Consider the following 18,359-nt stretch of genomic DNA (forward strand, 5'->3'; position numbering starts at 1 on the left):
CTGTGGTTAAAGTTTTTAAAATTTTAATAACTTTCTTAAACTATCCTGGGTTTGTACCAAACTTGGACAGAAGCTTATTTATGATCATAAGATTGTATCCAGAAGTAAAGTTTGTAAAAAGATAACTCCGTTTTTTCTGTAATTTACTTCTAAATGGACTTCTTACAATCATAAAATAGTAACAAGAGGAATATTGTAATCGATTTTTTCCTCATTGTTGTTGAGCCTGCGAGTTACAGCAAAAATAGGCGAGACACAGGGTTCCGCGGAACCCTTACAAATTTTTTTATTTATATCAACGTTATATAAAAAAAATCAGCTGAGCAACACAGGCACCTTGAAGCCTATAGTTTACTTATATTTCTTACAAAATTCTAAACAAAATGCAATTCACCATTTTGTTCACCTGTATTTATTTTTTTTGCCTTAAATGCCATAACACAATAAATTTTGGAACAACCCTGAGGCCTCTAAACTGTTTCATATTACATTTTTGAGAAATTGTTTTGTTTTATGAAAGTTTTAATAAAGTAATGTGAAAAAATGTAAGGGTTGTTCCAGAAAATACTAGGTACCCTCAAGGATAGCAATTTTTTTAACACCAGCCACCTATAGAAATAAAAAAGATTAAAACAACACTCTTTTTGCATTTTGGTATCTCTAATACAACCACTCACAAAAAAAATTAAAAGTTGCCTTCCCTGTTCCCTGGGGTTGGGGGAGACGTAGTATTTTCTTGAACAGAAAACTATTACTTTGTGTTCATTTTAATTACATGTATTAAACACTTTTACTCATATCTAGGTATAGTACCTTTTATCTCCTTTGAAATGAAATTTTATGGTTATATATGTTTTATTAGTATTTAATTGTTATCAACAGTTTGTTATATATAAAATACATGTATTGTTAGTGGCTGTATTTTACTGATTATTACACCTTTGCAAGGATGTATTTTAATGTTAATGTTTTATAACTATTATTATTCTATACACCATAGCCATGTAGGTTTTATAGAAGTCTTTGAAATAAGACGTTAACACATGTGTTAATCACATGTTATTGTCACTCAATGTTATCATTCTAATTTTAATGCTTTGGTTTTTAACAAACTAATTGCACAGGTTTTATTGTATTTGAAATTTAAAACAAACTTCTGTTTAGCTTTTATATAATAGATATGCAAATTTGACCACTTAATCTCTCTATTGACAAGCTTACTGGTACTATACTGTTCACAATCGGAAACCACACATTATACCATTCAGCCATACATCGAAACATAGATATCCATTGAACATTATATTATTTGTATTGGTATACTAGGCCCTACACATTCACACATTCATTGCAATGCATCACATCATTTGTCATTTGCATCATATCTTTCACATCATTTATAAATCACAAGGTGTGTAGCCAAACATCACATCATTTATAAATCACAAGTTGTGTAGCCAAACATCACATCATTCATACATCACAAGGTGTGTAGCCAAACATCACATCATTCATACATCACAAGGTGTGTAGCCAAACATCACATCATTTATAAATCACAAGGTGTGTAGCCAAACATCACATCATTCATACATCACAAGGTGTGTAGCCAAACATCACATCATTCATACATCACAAGTTGTGTAGCCAAACATCACATCATTCATACATCACAAGGTGTGTAGCCAAACATCACATCATTCATACATCACAAGGTGTGTAGCCAAACATCACATCATTCATACATCACAAGATGTGTAGCCAAGCATCACATCATTCATACATCACATCCTTTATAGCCATACATCCATACATCTTTCCTTCCATATCCAAACATACCATTCATAGATATATGTAACAGCATTCACTATCCTGCACATTCACAAATCTCAACATGCAAATCCATTCATTTGTACATAACACCATCCAAAGCTATTGATGGACATCATCCATCTACAGCAATTCATATACATCACACCATCTTCAGCCATTCATGTGTACATCACACCATCTACAGCCATTCATTTCCACATCACACCATCTTCAGCCATTTATGTGTACATCACACCATCTACAGTCATTCATGTACATCACACCATCTACATCCATTCATTTCTACATCACACCATCGACAGCCATTCATTTGTACATAACACCATTGAAAGCCTTTCATTTGTACATCACACCATCTACAGCAATTCATTTGTACATAACACCATCTACATCCATTCATGTGTACATCACACCATCTACCTCCATTTACATGAACATCACACCATCTACATCCATTCATATGTACATCACACCATCTATATCCATTCATTTGTACATAACACCATCTACATCCATTCATTTCTACATCACACAATCCACAGGCATTCATGTACATCACACCATCTACAGCCATTCATTTCCACATCACACCATCTTCAGCCATTTATGTGTACATCACACCATCTACAGTCATTCATGTACATCACACCATCTACATCCATTCATTTCTACATCACACCATCTACATCCATTCATTTCTACATCACACCATCGACAGCCATTCATTTGTACATAACACCATTGAAAGCCTTTCATTTGTACATCACACCATCTACAGCAATTCATTTGTACATAACACCATCTACATCCATTCATTTGTACAACACACCATCTAAATCCGTGCATTTGTACATCACACCATCTACAGCCATTCGTTTGTACAACACACCATCTAAATCCGTGCATTTGTACATCACACCATCTATATCCATTCATTTGTACATAACATCATCTACGTCCATTCATTTGTACATAACACCATCCACAGCCATTCATTTCCACATCACACCATCTACATCCATTCATGTGTACATCACACCATCTACCTCCATTTACATGAACATCACACCATCTACATCCATTTATATGTACATCACACCATCTATATCCATTCATTTGTACATAACACCATCTACATCCATTCATTTCTACATCACACAATCCACAGGCATTCATGTACATCACACCATCCAAAGCCATTCATTTTTTACATCACTTCATCCGCAGTCGTTCATTCCCACATCACACCATCTACAGCAATTCATTTCTACACAACACCATCCACAGCAATTGGTGTGTACATCACACTATCTTCATCCATTCATGCAATTCACACACACCATCCACAGTCATTCATGTACATAACACCATTCACAGTCATTCATGTACATCACACCATCCACAGTCATTCATTTCCACATCACACCATCTTCAGCCATTCATGTGTACATCACACCATCTACAGTCGTTCATGTACATCACACCATCTACATCCATTCATTTCTACATCACACCATCCACAGCCATTCGTGTGTACATCACACCATCTACAGCCATTCATTTGTGCATCACACCATAGAAAGCCATTTATTTGTACATCACACCATCTACAGCCATTCATTTGTGCATAACACCATAAAAAGCCGCACATTTGTACATCACACCATCTACAGCTGTTCATTTGTACACCACACCATCTACATCCATTCACTTGTACACAACACCATCTACATCAATTCATTTGTACATCACACCATCTACATCCATTCATTTGTACATAACATCATCTACGTCCATTCATTTCCACATCACACCATCCACAGCCATTCATGTACATCACACAATCCACAGCCATTCATTTGTACACCACACCATCTGCAGCCATTCATTTGTACATCACACCATCTGCAGTCATTCATGTATGTCAAGCCATCTTCAGCCATTCTTTTCTACATCACACCATCCACAGTCATTCATTTCTACATCACACCATCCACAGCCATTCATTTCTACATCACACCATCCACAGCCATTCATTTCTACATCACACCATCCACAGCCATTCATGTATATCACACCATCCAGTCATTCGTGTACATAACACCATCTACAGCCATTCATTTCTACATCAAACCATCCACAGCTATTCATGTATATAACACCATCCACAGCCATTCATTTGTACATCACACCATCTACAGTCATTCATTTGTTCATCACACTATGGAAAGCCACTCATTTGTACATCACACCATCTACAGCCATTCATGTACATCACACCACCCACAACCATTGGTGTACACAACACATCTACAGCCATTCTTGTGTACATCACACCATCTACAGCCATTCATGTACATCACACCACCCACAACCATTGATGTACACAACACATCTACAGCCATTCTTGTGTACATCACACCATCTACAGCCATTCATGTACATCACACCACCCACAGCCATTCATTTGTACATCACACCATTTACAACCATTCATTTGTTCTTCACACCATCCACAGCCATTCATTTGTTCATCACGCCATCCAGTTATTAATTTGTACATCACACCATCCACATTCATTCATTTGTACATCACACCATTCACAGCCATTCATTTGTACATCACACCATTCACAGCCATTCATTTGTACATCACACCAGCTTCAGTCATTCATATGTACACAACATCCTCCACAGCCATTCATTTTTACAACACATCATCCAGCCATATGTCACTACATCTAAAAATTTATATTCTTACATCACACCAATCACATTCACACATTCATAGCTATACATCACACCATTCACACCCACAAATTCATAGCCATATACCACATTCAAATTCACACCAGTGTAGTCATAAATCACACTAATCACATATACACATATAAATAGCCATACATCATACCATTTACATTCAAACATTCTTAGCCATATAGAACACCATTCACACTCACATATAGCCATACACTATTATAATTCACTCAAGTGTAGCCAAACCACGCATCAATCACATACAAAGACATGCATCACACTGTCAACAAATACATGTCCATTCATAATTTCCATGCCCAAGTTTAGCCATACAGAACACCATTTCCATGCTTAAATTCAAAGTAGGACATCACACCATTTCCATGCCCAAATTCATATCAATACATCACATCATTTTCATTACTAAGTTCATAGCCATACAACACACCATTTCCTTCCTCAAATTCATAGCTGTTCATTACACTATTGCCTTGCCCAAATCTAAAGCCATACATGAGACCATTTCCATGCTCACCATTTCGATGCCAAAATTCATAGCCATACATCACACCATTTCCATGTCCAAATTCAAAGCCATACATCACACCATTTCCATGCCCAGATTCATAGCCATGCATCACACTATTTCCATGCCCAGATTCATAGCCATACATCACACTATTTTCATGCCCAGATTCATAACTGTACTTCACACCATTTCCATGCCCAAATTCATAGCCATACATCACATCATTCCCATACCCAAAAGCATAGCCATACATCACACCATTTCCATGAATAGATTCATATCCATACATCACACCATGTCCATATTGAAATTTAAAGTTGCATATCACACCATTACCATACCCAAAATTCATAGCCATACATCACACCATTTCCATGCCCAGATTCATAGCCATACATCATATCTTTTCCATATCCAAATTCATATCCACACATTACATCATTTCCATACCCAAATTCATATCCACACATCACACCATTTCCATACCCAAACTTGTAGCTTTACATCACGCCATTCACACTCATAGTCATACATCACACTTCACAAAGTTATAGCCATACATCGTACCATTCTCATTTCCATATTCATAGCCATACATCTTAATCATCCAGATTCTCAAATAACACCATCCACATTCACATATTCATGGTCATACATGTACATCACACTATTCATCTACACATGGTTCTATTCAAAGCATTACACAGCATTATAACAAAGACCAAATGACTTAAAAATTAACAACTTTGGGTCAAACCCATACCTCATAGTAAGCAATATAAAAGTCATAAATAATCATTCATTTCTTATAAATCACACAATTTATTCATTTCCACACATTGGAACATCATTTCCACACATCCCACTATCATCACAGTAATTTACCCAAATCATGATGATTCATCATAAGTACTTGAGTACACTTCACACCAATCTTTAGTATTCATTTGCATTTACATTAGTCCTAGGCATTCAGTTATACTTTGCACCAATAATCGGTCATTTACACCTCACACCAATCATCAGTCATTTACACTTCACACCAATCATCAGTCATTTTCACTTCACATCAGTCATTTTCACTCCACATCATTAGTCATTTACACTTCACACCAATCATCAGTCATTTTCACTTCCCAACATTCATCAGTCATTTACACTTCACACCAATCATCAGTCATTTACACTTCACACCAGTCATTAGTCATTTACACCTCACACCAATCATCAGTCATTTTCACTTCCCAACATTCATCAATCGTTTACACTTCACACCATTCATCAGTCATTTACACTTCACACCATTCATCAGTCATTTACACTTCACACCATTCATCAGTCATTTACACTTCACACCATTCATCAGTAATTTACACTTCACACCATTCATCAATCATATACACTTCACGTCAAACATCATGCATTTACACTTCACACCAAAAATCATTCATTTACACTTCACACCAGACATCAGTCATAAACACTTCATACCAATCATGTATTTACACTTAAAATTATCCTAAGCATTCATTTTCACTTCACATTTATCAATATCATTCATTTTCACTTCACAATTATCAATCATGACAGTTGAATACATTATTTTTTGACATTTTAACCTCACAACTTATCATCATTCATTTCACCACACACCAAGCATAAGCATTCATCTTCACTTCACAGCAATCAGAAGCATTCATTTTCACTTCATGCCAATCATAAGTGTTTATTTACACTTCACACCAATCATAAGCTTTTATTTTCACTTCACATCAATTATAAGTGTTCATTTACACTTCACACTAATCATAAGCGTTCATTTTCACCACACACCAAGCATAAGTGTTCATTTACACTTCACACTAATCATAAGCGCTCATTTTCACCACAAACCAAGCATAAGTGTTCATTTACACTTCACACTAATCATAAGCGTTTATTTTCACCCCACACCAATCATAAGCGTTCATTTTCACTTTACACTAATCATAAGTGTTCATTTGCACTTCACTCTAATAAGCGTTCATTTCACTTCACACCATTCATAAGCATTCATTTACACTTCACACCAATCATAAGCATTCATTTAACTCAAACCAAGCATAAGCATTCATTTACACTTCACACTAATCATTAGCGTTTTTCACCACACACCAATCATACACTTCACACTAATCATAACCGTTCATTTTCACTTCACAATAATCATAAGCGTTCATTTTCGCTTCACACCAATCATAAGCATTCATTTACACTTTACACCAATCATAAGTGTTCATTTACACTTCACACCAATCATAAGTGTTCATTTACACTTCACACCAATCATAAGCGTTCATTTTCACTTCACACCAATCATAATTGTTCGTTTTCACTTCACACCAAACAAGAGCGTACATTTTCACTTCACACTTATCATAAGCATTCATTATACCCCCGCTTTAAAAAGGGGGGTATACTGTTTTACCTCTGTCTGTCCGTCAGTCCGTCCCATGAATACTTTTCGTCGCATTTTTCTCATGAACTACAAGACCAGGATTTCTGAAATTTGGTTTCAGGGTTTATCTAAGTCAGCTGTACCGTGTGATGCGTTTTCAGATTGATCACTTGACAACTTCCTGTTTACCGAACACTTGTATGATTTTACACATGATAGCCAAATTGAAAATTTTCGTCACACTTTTCTCAGGAACTACAATACAAGGATTTCTGAAATTTGGTTTCAGGGTTTATCTAAGTCAGCTATACCGTGTGATGTGTTTTCAGATTCATCACTCGACAACTTCCTGTTTACCGAACACTTGCATATTTTTACACTATTTATTTTTTCGTCGCATTTTTCTCAGGAACTACAATATAAGGATTTTTGAAATTTGGTTTCAGGATTTATATAAGTCAGCTATACCGTGTGATGCGTTTTCAGATTCATCACTCAACAACTTCTTGTTTACCGAACACTTGCATATTTTTACACTATTTATTTTTTCGTCGCATTTTTCTCAGGAACTACAATATAAGGATTTCTGAAATTTGGTTTCAGGATTTATATAAGTCAGCTATACCGTGTAATGCGTTTTCAGATTCATCACTGAACAACTTCCTGTTTACCGAACACTTGCATATTTTTACACTATTTATATTATCCACTTGCGGCGGGGGTATCATCAGTGAGCATTAGCTCGCAGTTTCACTTGTTTACACTTTACACCAATCATAAGTGTTCATTTACACTTCACTCTAATCATAAGCATTCATTTAACTTCAAACCAAGCATAAGCATTCGTTTACACTTCACACTAATCATGCGTTTGTTTTCACCACACACCAATCATACACTTCACACTAATCATAACCATTCATTTTTACTTCACACTAATCATAAGCATTCATTTACACTTCACACCAATTATAAGCGTTCATTTTCACTTCACATCAATCATAAGTGTTCATTTACACTTCACACCAATAATAATCATTTGTTTTCACTTCACACCAAACAAAAGCGTTCATTTTCAATTCACACTAATCATAAACGTTCATTTACACAATAATCATGTGTTCATTTTCACTTCACTCTAATCATAAGCGTTCCTTTACACCAATCATAAGCATTCATTTCACTTCACACCAATCGTGAGCATTTATTTACTCTTCACACCAATCATAAGCATTCATTTACACTTCACAATAATCATAAGCGTTCATTCACACTTCACAATAATCATAAGCATTCATTTCACTTCACACCAATCATAAGCGTTCATTTACACTTTACACCAATCATCAGCATTCATTTCTCTTCACACCAATCAGAAGCGTTCATTTACACTTTACACCAATCATAAGCATTCATTAACACTTTACACCAATCATAAGTGTTCATTTACACTTCACATTAATCATAAGCATTCATTTACATTTCACATCAATCATAAGTGTTCATTTACACTTCACACCAATCATTATCATTCGTTTTTTCACTTCACACCAAACAAAAGCGTTCATTTTCACTTCACACTAATCATAAGCGTTCATTTACACTTCACATTAATCATAAGCATTCATTTCACTTCACACCAATCATAAGTGTTCATTTTCACTTCACATCAATCTTAAGCGTTCATTTACACTTCACACCAATCATAAACATTCATTTTCACTTCACACCAATCATCATTCATTTATACATCTCACCAATCATAAGCATTCATTTACATGTCACACCAATTATAAGTGTTCATTTGCACTTTACACTAATCATTAGCATTTAATTTCATTTCAAATCAATCCTAAGCATTCTTACTTTTTACATCATCATTCTACTGTCATCGCCTTTAAAATACAATTCCAGACATGAAGTGGTCCCCAGAAGTCAAAACTTAAAAATCATGTTTTTAAAATAAAAACATTGATATTTTGTATGATCTCTTCATATTATATTTTATTTTATTAAACTTGAACAGCAAAATATCATTGCTAAGGCTGCAATTAATGTAATCTCTGTTTCTCCATACCCCTATCAAGATATTTGCTTGTGGTAGGCAGGTGGTTTTTATTTTATTTTTTAAATTGTTGGCAGGTAGGTATTTGTGGGGGTTTTTTTTGTGGTTACACTTAGACTATATATTATGGGTTAAACATTTAGTACTTCATCCAGGATTATAATGTTTTGTGCTGATCACATTCATTAATCTCAGTGTTCTCCTTAAAGTTACTTTTAAGAGTACCCTATTATTAATACACAGCTTTGTTAATTTTCATAAAGTTTCCCACAAAACATTTTCATTTATAACCATATAATTGTGCAGTTTATGTGTACAGTACCATGTTTATTTTTCTTTATACACAAAGAAATAAAATAAAGAGCAGAAAACTTTAATTCAATAACTAAAACAACAAATGGAAGTTTTTAACGACCTTGACTAGCTAAACATCCCTTGCATGGTCGGAAATATAACTAAAACATTTACATTTTAACTCTATTGTTAAAGTATAACAAAAATAAAACATCACATTGTCAGAACAAAGAAGTGATTGAGAAGTTTTAAATTGGAGGAATTGCTTTAAATTTACAATTTTAACTTACATAGGTTACCAAAGTAACAATTCTTTCAAGATAAACTGCATGCTTGTATTTCTGAGTAGCAAATTAACTCATATTCCTCTAAATTTGTTTTGACAAAGCATTATTTTGTGAGAATGTTTTTATTTTGTTGTTTGAAAACATATCCCACATCATATCATGCCATATAAATGTTAATGAAACAATATTCAAAATAATGTTTTATCAAATTAAATTGCTTTTATAACTGATTTTGTGTTTTAATTTTTTATTACCATATAAATGTACTCTTGTGCAATAAACCTCTTAATCTTTCAGACATTTTGTTTTGATTTAAATATGCCTTGATGGAAATGTTTGTTATTGAATCTTTGAAAGAGGAAATAGCTAATGTAAGAATAAAAAGATGTGATATGATTGCCAAAGACAAAACTGTTCTCCTCCACCCAGTAGTAAACAAGCTGCTGATTTCTACAAATTATGTTTTTTCTGTTAATATCCACTTGAAGATGATTGTTGATCAAGGTCATGGTTATGAATCTATACTGTAAAAGTGTTGTTATCATTTTCTAGCACTAATTACATACCATTGTTGGTGGACTTGAGAAGTGATTTATAACATGCTTTTTCCTCAATTCTCTATTAATAGATTAAGAAATTATTCAGAAACTTTATTTCCAACTTTTTCAGGCATAGTTATTGTAAGGTTATTGTCAAGCCTGGAACTTTTTGTTGAGCCTGCCATTTTTGTGGCAGAAAGCTCGACATAGGGATAGTGATCTGACAGCAGCGTTAGCTAACTTCTTAAAAGCTTTATATTTTAGAAGGTGAAAGACGTGGATGCCTCATGCTACAAAGTTTCCATCAGTCACATGTCCAATGTCCTTGACCTCATTTTCATGGATTAGTGACCACTTGGAAAAAAAAGATTTTTCGTAATGTTAAATTCTCTCTAATTATAAGTAATAGGATAACTATATTTGGTATGTGCATACCTTGCAAGGTCCTCATGCCCGTCAGACAGTTTTCACTTGACCTTGACCTCATTTCATGGATCAGTGACAAGGTTAAAATTTGGTGGTCAAGTCCATATCTCAGATACTATAAGCAATAGGTCTTGTATATTTGGTGTATGGAAGGAATGTAAGGTGTACATGTCCAACTGGTACATGTAGGTGTATCTGACCTTGACCTTGTTTTCATTGATCAGTGGTTAAAGTTAAGTTTTTGTGTTTTGTTCTGTTTTTCTTATACTCTATGCCATAGATCTACTATATTTGGTGTATGGAAAAAAGTAGAATCACAAAAATACTGAACTCAGAGGAAAATCAATTCGGAAAGTCCATAATCACATGGCAAAATCAAATAACAAAACGCATCAAAAACGAATGGACAAGAACTGTCATATTCCTGACTTAGTACATTATTCTATTATTTTATGATCTATGTCAGTCACACAGGCTTAAATTGACCTTGACCTCATTTTCACGGTTCATTGCTAGGTGTTAAGTATTTTTGTTTTGGTCTGTTTTTCTTAGTTTATAAGCAATAGATTAACTATATTTGTTGTATGAAAGAATTGTTAGCTGTACAAGTTTGCTTGGCATGGTTCATCTGACCTTGACATCACTTTCATGGTTCATTGATCAATGTTTAGTTTTCTTGGTTAATGTTGAGTTTATGTGACAGTTGTAACAAAGCTTTATATTTAGGATTATCAACATGATGTCAATGATTAGTAATAGTTAAGCAGCTTACCACACAAATCATGCAAATGGTGATACAAGCATGAAACTTTGCAAGAACATGCCTTTAGGTGTATGTAATCATATTAGGGGGGTAGCCACGAAAAAAATTCATTCTATCATGGCGGCCATCTTGGATTTTAGAAATGACGTCTTCACAGGGCAAAGACATCATATTTATGGCCGGTTTTGCTTGTATTGTATCCAAAATGTTTCAAAATGGAGTAAATCCTTGTTAAATAAGATAAAGTATCACTTTCGGTCAAATATAGGTCGATAATCCAATCCTGGTTTTAGGAATATCCCGAATATGACTGTTTTATAACCAGAATAATGTCAGTTGTTATATTCCACAAATCTTTGACTAATCTTTGATTGCTTCATAAGGTTCTATAGGTTATATGCCAATAGACGGCGCAATTTTATCATAGTAAACCTTTTTGAGAGTGTGTGTTCTCATTATTATAAGACGTGGCTCGGTACTTGTCTATCCATAGTTCATATTTTTAGTTACGAAGTTTAATTTGCAATTCTGATCGGATATTGATTTAGGTATCCTATCCTTATTATGAACACAATTCTATAATGATAATGTTGTTAGTACATACAATAACATAATTAGAACAGTAATCTTGAAATTTATACAATTTCTAGAATTTTACCTGTGAGGTTTCTATATGTAGCGTAAAATTATTCATGTAACAGACACACACTCCTCGTGCACTTCTCTAATAGTTGATTAGTTTCACTTGGTTCTTGTTTGCTGTTGCATTTATTTATTTCTCAAATAATAGTTGCGTTATTGTTTTATAACTTCATTGTTGATTACTTTTGTTTTTATAATAGTTACCATTTTTTTTATATGGCGAAAAGAATTCGCTTATCAGCTTCTTCAGCAAATAGTTTGGAAACTGATTGGAAACATGTTGTTTGTGTCAGGAGGTCACAACAGACCAATTGAAATCATCAGACGAAGGATATACAATGTTAGGCAAACATATCCCTCTCTTTCATGAACTAAATGCCCTCCCTATCCCTCTTGATATTCGGAGATTAAACCACGGAGAGGGTATTCAAAGCACAATGAAAAAAGAAAATGCCAAGTACCATAATTTGTGTAGTAGGATAAAGTTCGATAACACTAAACTTGAGAGAGCCCAGAAACGCAATATGTCACCGATACCATCTAGAAGTTCTAGTGATTGTACGTCTCCTAAACGTTTTAGGTGTACTCCTCGTTCTAAAGATCAACAACAAATTCCAGTCGAAAATGTGCACACATGTTTCATTTGTGATAAAGAGTCACCTTCATCTGTCTTAAGCATTACCGACCGTGCAAGGGCTGTATGACCAGTCAAGGTCGTTAAAAACTTCCATTTGTTAAGCAAGGCAATGACAATGAAACTAAACCAACGACTAGTGGATTGTGCAACAGCTCTTCGGGATAAACAACTGTTGGCAAAGCTGAGTAGTGGTGATGTTATAGCACAAGAGATGAAGTATCACCCGTCTTGTCTTGCAGCTGTATATAATAGAGAGAGATAAAAAAAAAAAAAGAGAGAGACAAACAGAGATCGAAAGCAGTTGCAAAAATGAGGAAACTTTAATGAAAGAAACTGCATTAGCTAAGCTGGTCACATACATTTTTGAAACTCAAAGAAACTCTGAAAAGTCGTTGTGTTTCGATTAGCAGACCTGGCAAACCTGTCCGAGGAAAGATTGATACAGCTTGGTTCTTCTTCTGAACAGGTACATTCTACTCGACTCAAGGACAAGCCATTGCAAAAGATGCCAGAATTAGAAGTACACACAAAGAGCAGAGATGTACTTTTTATGTTTGAAAAAGATATAGGACCAGCTATAGCGTTTGCTTTTGATTATAATGACATCATGCATATGGCAAAGACGGCCGAAATGATTCGCTGCCCATTAGCTACTTTTTCTGGATCCTTGGTCTCTGAAGATATCGATGATAGCATACCCCCTCCATTGTTACAGTTGGTGAAAATGATAGAAAATGGACCTGATATCAAATCACGGTTAGACAAACGTTTCTACAAAGTCTGACTTAGCCTTGGTCAAACTTTTAATGTTCAATTATCACCCATGGCTGATCGTGAGACACCATTTTGTGTGTATCTTGGACTGTTACTCTTTGCAAATGAATACGGTGAAAACCAATTCGTTGTTATGTTCGGTGGATTACATATTGAGATGGCATGTTTTAAGGTTTTGGGTGATCTATTGCGGGATAGCGGTTGGATAGAGGCTTTATCAGAGGCATATGTTGCATCCTCTGGGATTGCAGAATCGTTCTTGTCAAGTTCTAATACTCCTAAAACTAGACTAGCACATAAAGTAACCGCATGTGTATTGTTTGATTTACTGATGTCTGCTTATGAATCTTCTAATAACGAAGATCCTAATGAATCAATAGAATATGACAATTTTATACAATGGTGTGAAGATAGAAAAGTAGATAGACCTCATTTTGAGTTTTGGTATTCGGTTCTTGAAACTCAGCTATTGGTTTTTTCCTTCATTCGATCATTACGAGAAGCGGATTTGAGCTTTATAAACAAACGTTGTCTTCCTTGATCCCATACTTTTTTGGACTTGATCATATCAACTATGCTAGATGGCTTCCTATTCATCTTCATTAGAAACCAAAAAAACCCAGATATTTACATAGAATTTATTAAAGGGTATTTCACTGTTAAAAAATCAAATCGTGTTTTCTCAAACATGGCGATAGACCAAGTTCATGAACAGAATAACGCTATTGTTAAAGGTGATGGTGGTGCTGTAGGGCTGACCGAGGATCCCGCCGCTTTGACTGATAATTCAGTTCGAGGAATATTTGTCTAGAAGAAAGAACACAGATGATAGACATCATGACAATTCTATGTCTATGCTAAAAGATTTTATTGACAAAGTGAGAATTCTTGAGACTGCCATGAATAATTATGGAAATCCTTTTTTTTTTAGGATTCTGAAGATATTTACAAGATAGACTGTTAAGATATTGTACAAGCAGGTACAAGGAAACTGTCACAAATTAAACAAATTGGATGCAATCAGTATGCTGACTTTAGAAACAGACTGCAGAACACGGCAAGCATCTATCAGCCTATTAAGAAAAATAAGTTTCTGTTGTTCAGTCGCCAACCAAAGAAAAGTTCATATGAAACAAAAAGCAAGCTCGACCTCGCCCGATAAGACTGCAGTTTGTTTTCAAGGCTTTTCATGTCCTGTCAAAGCAGACAATGCGACTTGGAAGAGTTTTTCAGCCACGAAAATCAGAAATTTCCTCCATCTTTGTCTCAAAGTGGAAAAATCAATCTTGGCGTGAAATCACAGCTAATGAAAATCCTAGAAGCTAAGGGAAATTTACCAAAAAGGGAACTTGAGACAGACATGGTAGTTGTTGATGGTGCAGCTATGGTCAATTCAAGACCACCGCGTGGAACATACACTTTTGATGAATATGCAAAAGATGTAATTTTGCCGTACATTATCCACCTTGCTTCAAAACATACCAGAGTGGGTGTTATCTATGATATTAACATAGAAAACAGTCTTAAAGCACAAACACGTAAAGCGAGGGGAGCTGGATCCAGGAGGAAAGTTGTCGGTCCCAGTTAGACTCCGAAAGCTTGGTCAAGCTTTCTTCGAGTGGACGAAAACAAAACGGAATTGTTTTATTTCCTTGCCGACAAAATTTGCTCGATTCAATCTGACAAAATTATCTTTTTGACAAAAGTCGAAATTGTTATGACAAATTATGATGATGACCATGATGATCTCAGTCCGTGTAATCATGAGGGAGCAGACACAAGGATATTTTTTCATATCAAAAGTGCCGCTGAAAAAGAATGTAAGTCTTCACTGATAATCAGCTCAGACACTAATGTAGTGGTTTTGGCGGTGTCTCTTTTCAAAACACTTCAAATAGAAAAACTTTGGGTTGCCTTTGGAAAAGGAAAAGACCTGAGATGGCTTCTGATTCACGGAATAAGTCATGCTCTTGGTCCTAAATCAGAAGCTTTGCCATTTTTTGATGCTTTTACTGGATGTGACACGGTCTCCGCTTTTCATGGGAAGGGGAAAAAATCGGCATGGCAGACGTGGGAAATATTTGATGAGGTAACCGAGGTTTTTGAACGATTAAGTAAAAAAACCTGAATTGTTCAGTGACGCTGATATGGAATTGATAGAGGCATTTGTTGTGGTTATGTATGACAGAACTACGACAACATTTGACATCCACGAATCCAGACTTGAAGTGTTTGCACGCAAACAGAGACAGTATGATACCATTCCACCATGGCACTAGAGCTGCGTGGCGATGTATGGGGACAGGCAGTCATACATGATCAACATCTACCTACTCCTGGTGATTTGGGATGGGTTAAGTAGAACGCAGATGGAATGTGGATTCCTAATTGGACACAATTAGCAGCAATTGCTGCATCTTGTCAGGAGTTTCACAAATGTGCCTGCAAAAAAACTTGTTCTGGTAGATGTAAGTGTTACAAAGCTGGCTTGACCTGTACAGCATTGTGTTCATGTAGCTGTTAAAACGGAATACATCGGAAAATATCGTAGATTATTACACTGATCAATCCTCCAGTATATCTAACATAATTATCGATATACATACCAAACGGACATTTTTATCATATATCTATACCACTATTATTTCACTCGAGTGTACGAACTTTTCCGACCCAAACCGGAAGTGGTGATTTTTTTTTACAATTGTTGTCTGTTTGACATATTTTCATATCATTTTATTGTATTTAAAATATTTTTTATGACATATATAGCGTTGAAAATGGTTAGGACAGTTTTTCAATGTCAAAGATTGAGCAAAATGATGTCAATTTTGAATTCAAGATGGCCGCCGTGAAAAAATCGAAAACATGTTGGCTACCCCTCTAATATGATAAAGTACTTCCTAATGAACGTCTATGCCAAATCCCTTGCTTGTATCACAATTTGCATGATTTTGTCAAATTTCGGTACTAAGCCGCCCCACTATAAAGAAGACAAGACATTTTAGTGTGTGCACTCTTGTTCTTTAAATGGGACAATATGCGTTATAGATTCTTCACAGGCGGCAATGTTAACATTTTTTTCTGTTGTTCAGGCCATATTGTAAACTTGGATATATATATGATGGCTCATTTGAAGCTGAAACACTTGCACATGTGTGGTGTGATTTTCGAGGTGTCAATTGTGATTCTTGTTCCCGTCAAATGCCCAACCCCTAAAAGATAGTGAAAAATGTCACTCACCTCGGGGAAATAATCCCAAAATTCTGACCATAAAAATTATAAAAAAATATGTCCTTTGTAATTATTTGTTCAGGTTTATTTTTTTATACCTTTTTATCTTACCTGGCCCGAAGGGCCAAGTGAGCTTTTGTCATCACTTTGTGTCTATCAACGTTAACTTTTTTGTCTTCTCTGTACCTATGTATTTGGTGATGAGAATAAAGATATATATATATATATACAAAAATCTTCTCCTCTGAAACTTTAAAAATGTGTCCGGTGACCTGGCCAACCAACCACTTTTCCAAAATGGCCACCATGGCTAAAAATAGAACATAGGGGTAAAATGTAGATTTTGGCTTATATCTCTGAAACCAAAGCATTTAGAGCAAATTTTACAAGTTAACAATTTGTTTATCAGGTCAACCCCTATCTGCCCTGAAATTTTCAGATGAATCGGAGAACCTGTTGTTGGGTTGCCGCCCCTAAATTGGTAATTTTAAGGAAATTTAGGCGTTTTTGGTTGTTATCTTGAATATTATTGAAGATAGAGATAAACTATGAACAGCAATAATGTTCAGCAAAGTAAGAGCTATAAATAAGTCAACTTGACCAAAGTGGTCAATTGACCCCTTAAGGAGTTATTGTCCTTTATAGTAATTTTTTTTAGAATTTTTTACAAAATATTTTCCTCTGTCATCTGGGACAATTTCATTATAGATAGAGATAATTGTAATCAGCAAGAATGTTCAGTAAAGTAAAACCTACAAACACATGTACATCATCAACACCAAAACACAATTTTGTCATGAATCCATGTGTCCTTGTTTAATATGCACATATGCCAAGGTGAGCGACACAGGCTCTTTAGAGCCACTAGTTTTACATCACATCAGCTCTGAGACTACTGTAACAGTCCAGACTAAAGTAAAGTATTTTCATAAACAAACATCGAATTATCTCACAGAATCACCTATCACATACTTTTTAGAATGACGAATGTGTGGATGACTAAATGAAGTTATCGCCTAATAGTATTTATTTATAAACTGACCGAAGTCTGGATTACTTTTATTTCTAAAAAAAAAATTAATATATATAACATAATTTTTGTTCACTGATCGATTGTGTATTTATATATAGAGAATGACGAA

The 18,359-nt window shown here is 35.0% G+C and overlaps 2 protein-coding genes across 4 annotated transcripts; one reads left to right on the forward strand and one right to left on the reverse strand.

The window, feature by feature from the left end:
- Positions 1 to 285: 285 nt before the first annotated feature.
- LOC134693303 (histidine-rich glycoprotein-like) lies at positions 286 to 10,498 on the forward strand. Of its 3 annotated transcripts, XM_063554058.1 has the most exons (3): positions 286 to 3,691; positions 3,926 to 8,674; positions 8,933 to 10,498. In XM_063554058.1, exons 1-2 carry the CDS (start codon positions 3,217 to 3,219, stop codon positions 4,576 to 4,578), a joined length of 1,128 nt encoding a protein of 375 aa, XP_063410128.1. In that variant the 5' UTR covers positions 286 to 3,216; the 3' UTR covers positions 4,579 to 8,674; positions 8,933 to 10,498. The 3 variants fall into 2 exon arrangements, with proteins under 3 accessions (XP_063410128.1, XP_063410126.1, XP_063410127.1); XM_063554056.1 differs by having other exon boundaries at positions 286 to 8,674.
- Positions 4,989 to 5,477, reverse strand: LOC134693589 (keratin-associated protein 21-1-like). The gene has a single exon (XM_063554431.1). The coding sequence runs from the start codon at positions 5,475 to 5,477 to the stop codon at positions 4,989 to 4,991; it is 489 nt and encodes a 162-aa protein (XP_063410501.1).
- Positions 10,499 to 18,359: the final 7,861 nt, after the last annotated feature.

This window comes from Mytilus trossulus, chromosome 12 (genome assembly GCF_036588685.1).
Source record: "Mytilus trossulus isolate FHL-02 chromosome 12, PNRI_Mtr1.1.1.hap1, whole genome shotgun sequence".
NCBI lineage: Eukaryota > Metazoa > Mollusca > Bivalvia > Mytilida > Mytilidae > Mytilus > Mytilus trossulus.

Excerpts from the sequence above, each read along its gene's own strand:
- LOC134693303 (XM_063554056.1), top strand. The coding sequence starts at position 3,217 with ATGTACATCACACCATCCACAGTCATTCATTTCCACATCACACCATCT.
- LOC134693589 (XM_063554431.1), bottom strand. The coding sequence starts at position 5,477 with ATGGCTATGAATTTTGGGTATGGTAATGGTGTGATATGCAACTTTAAA.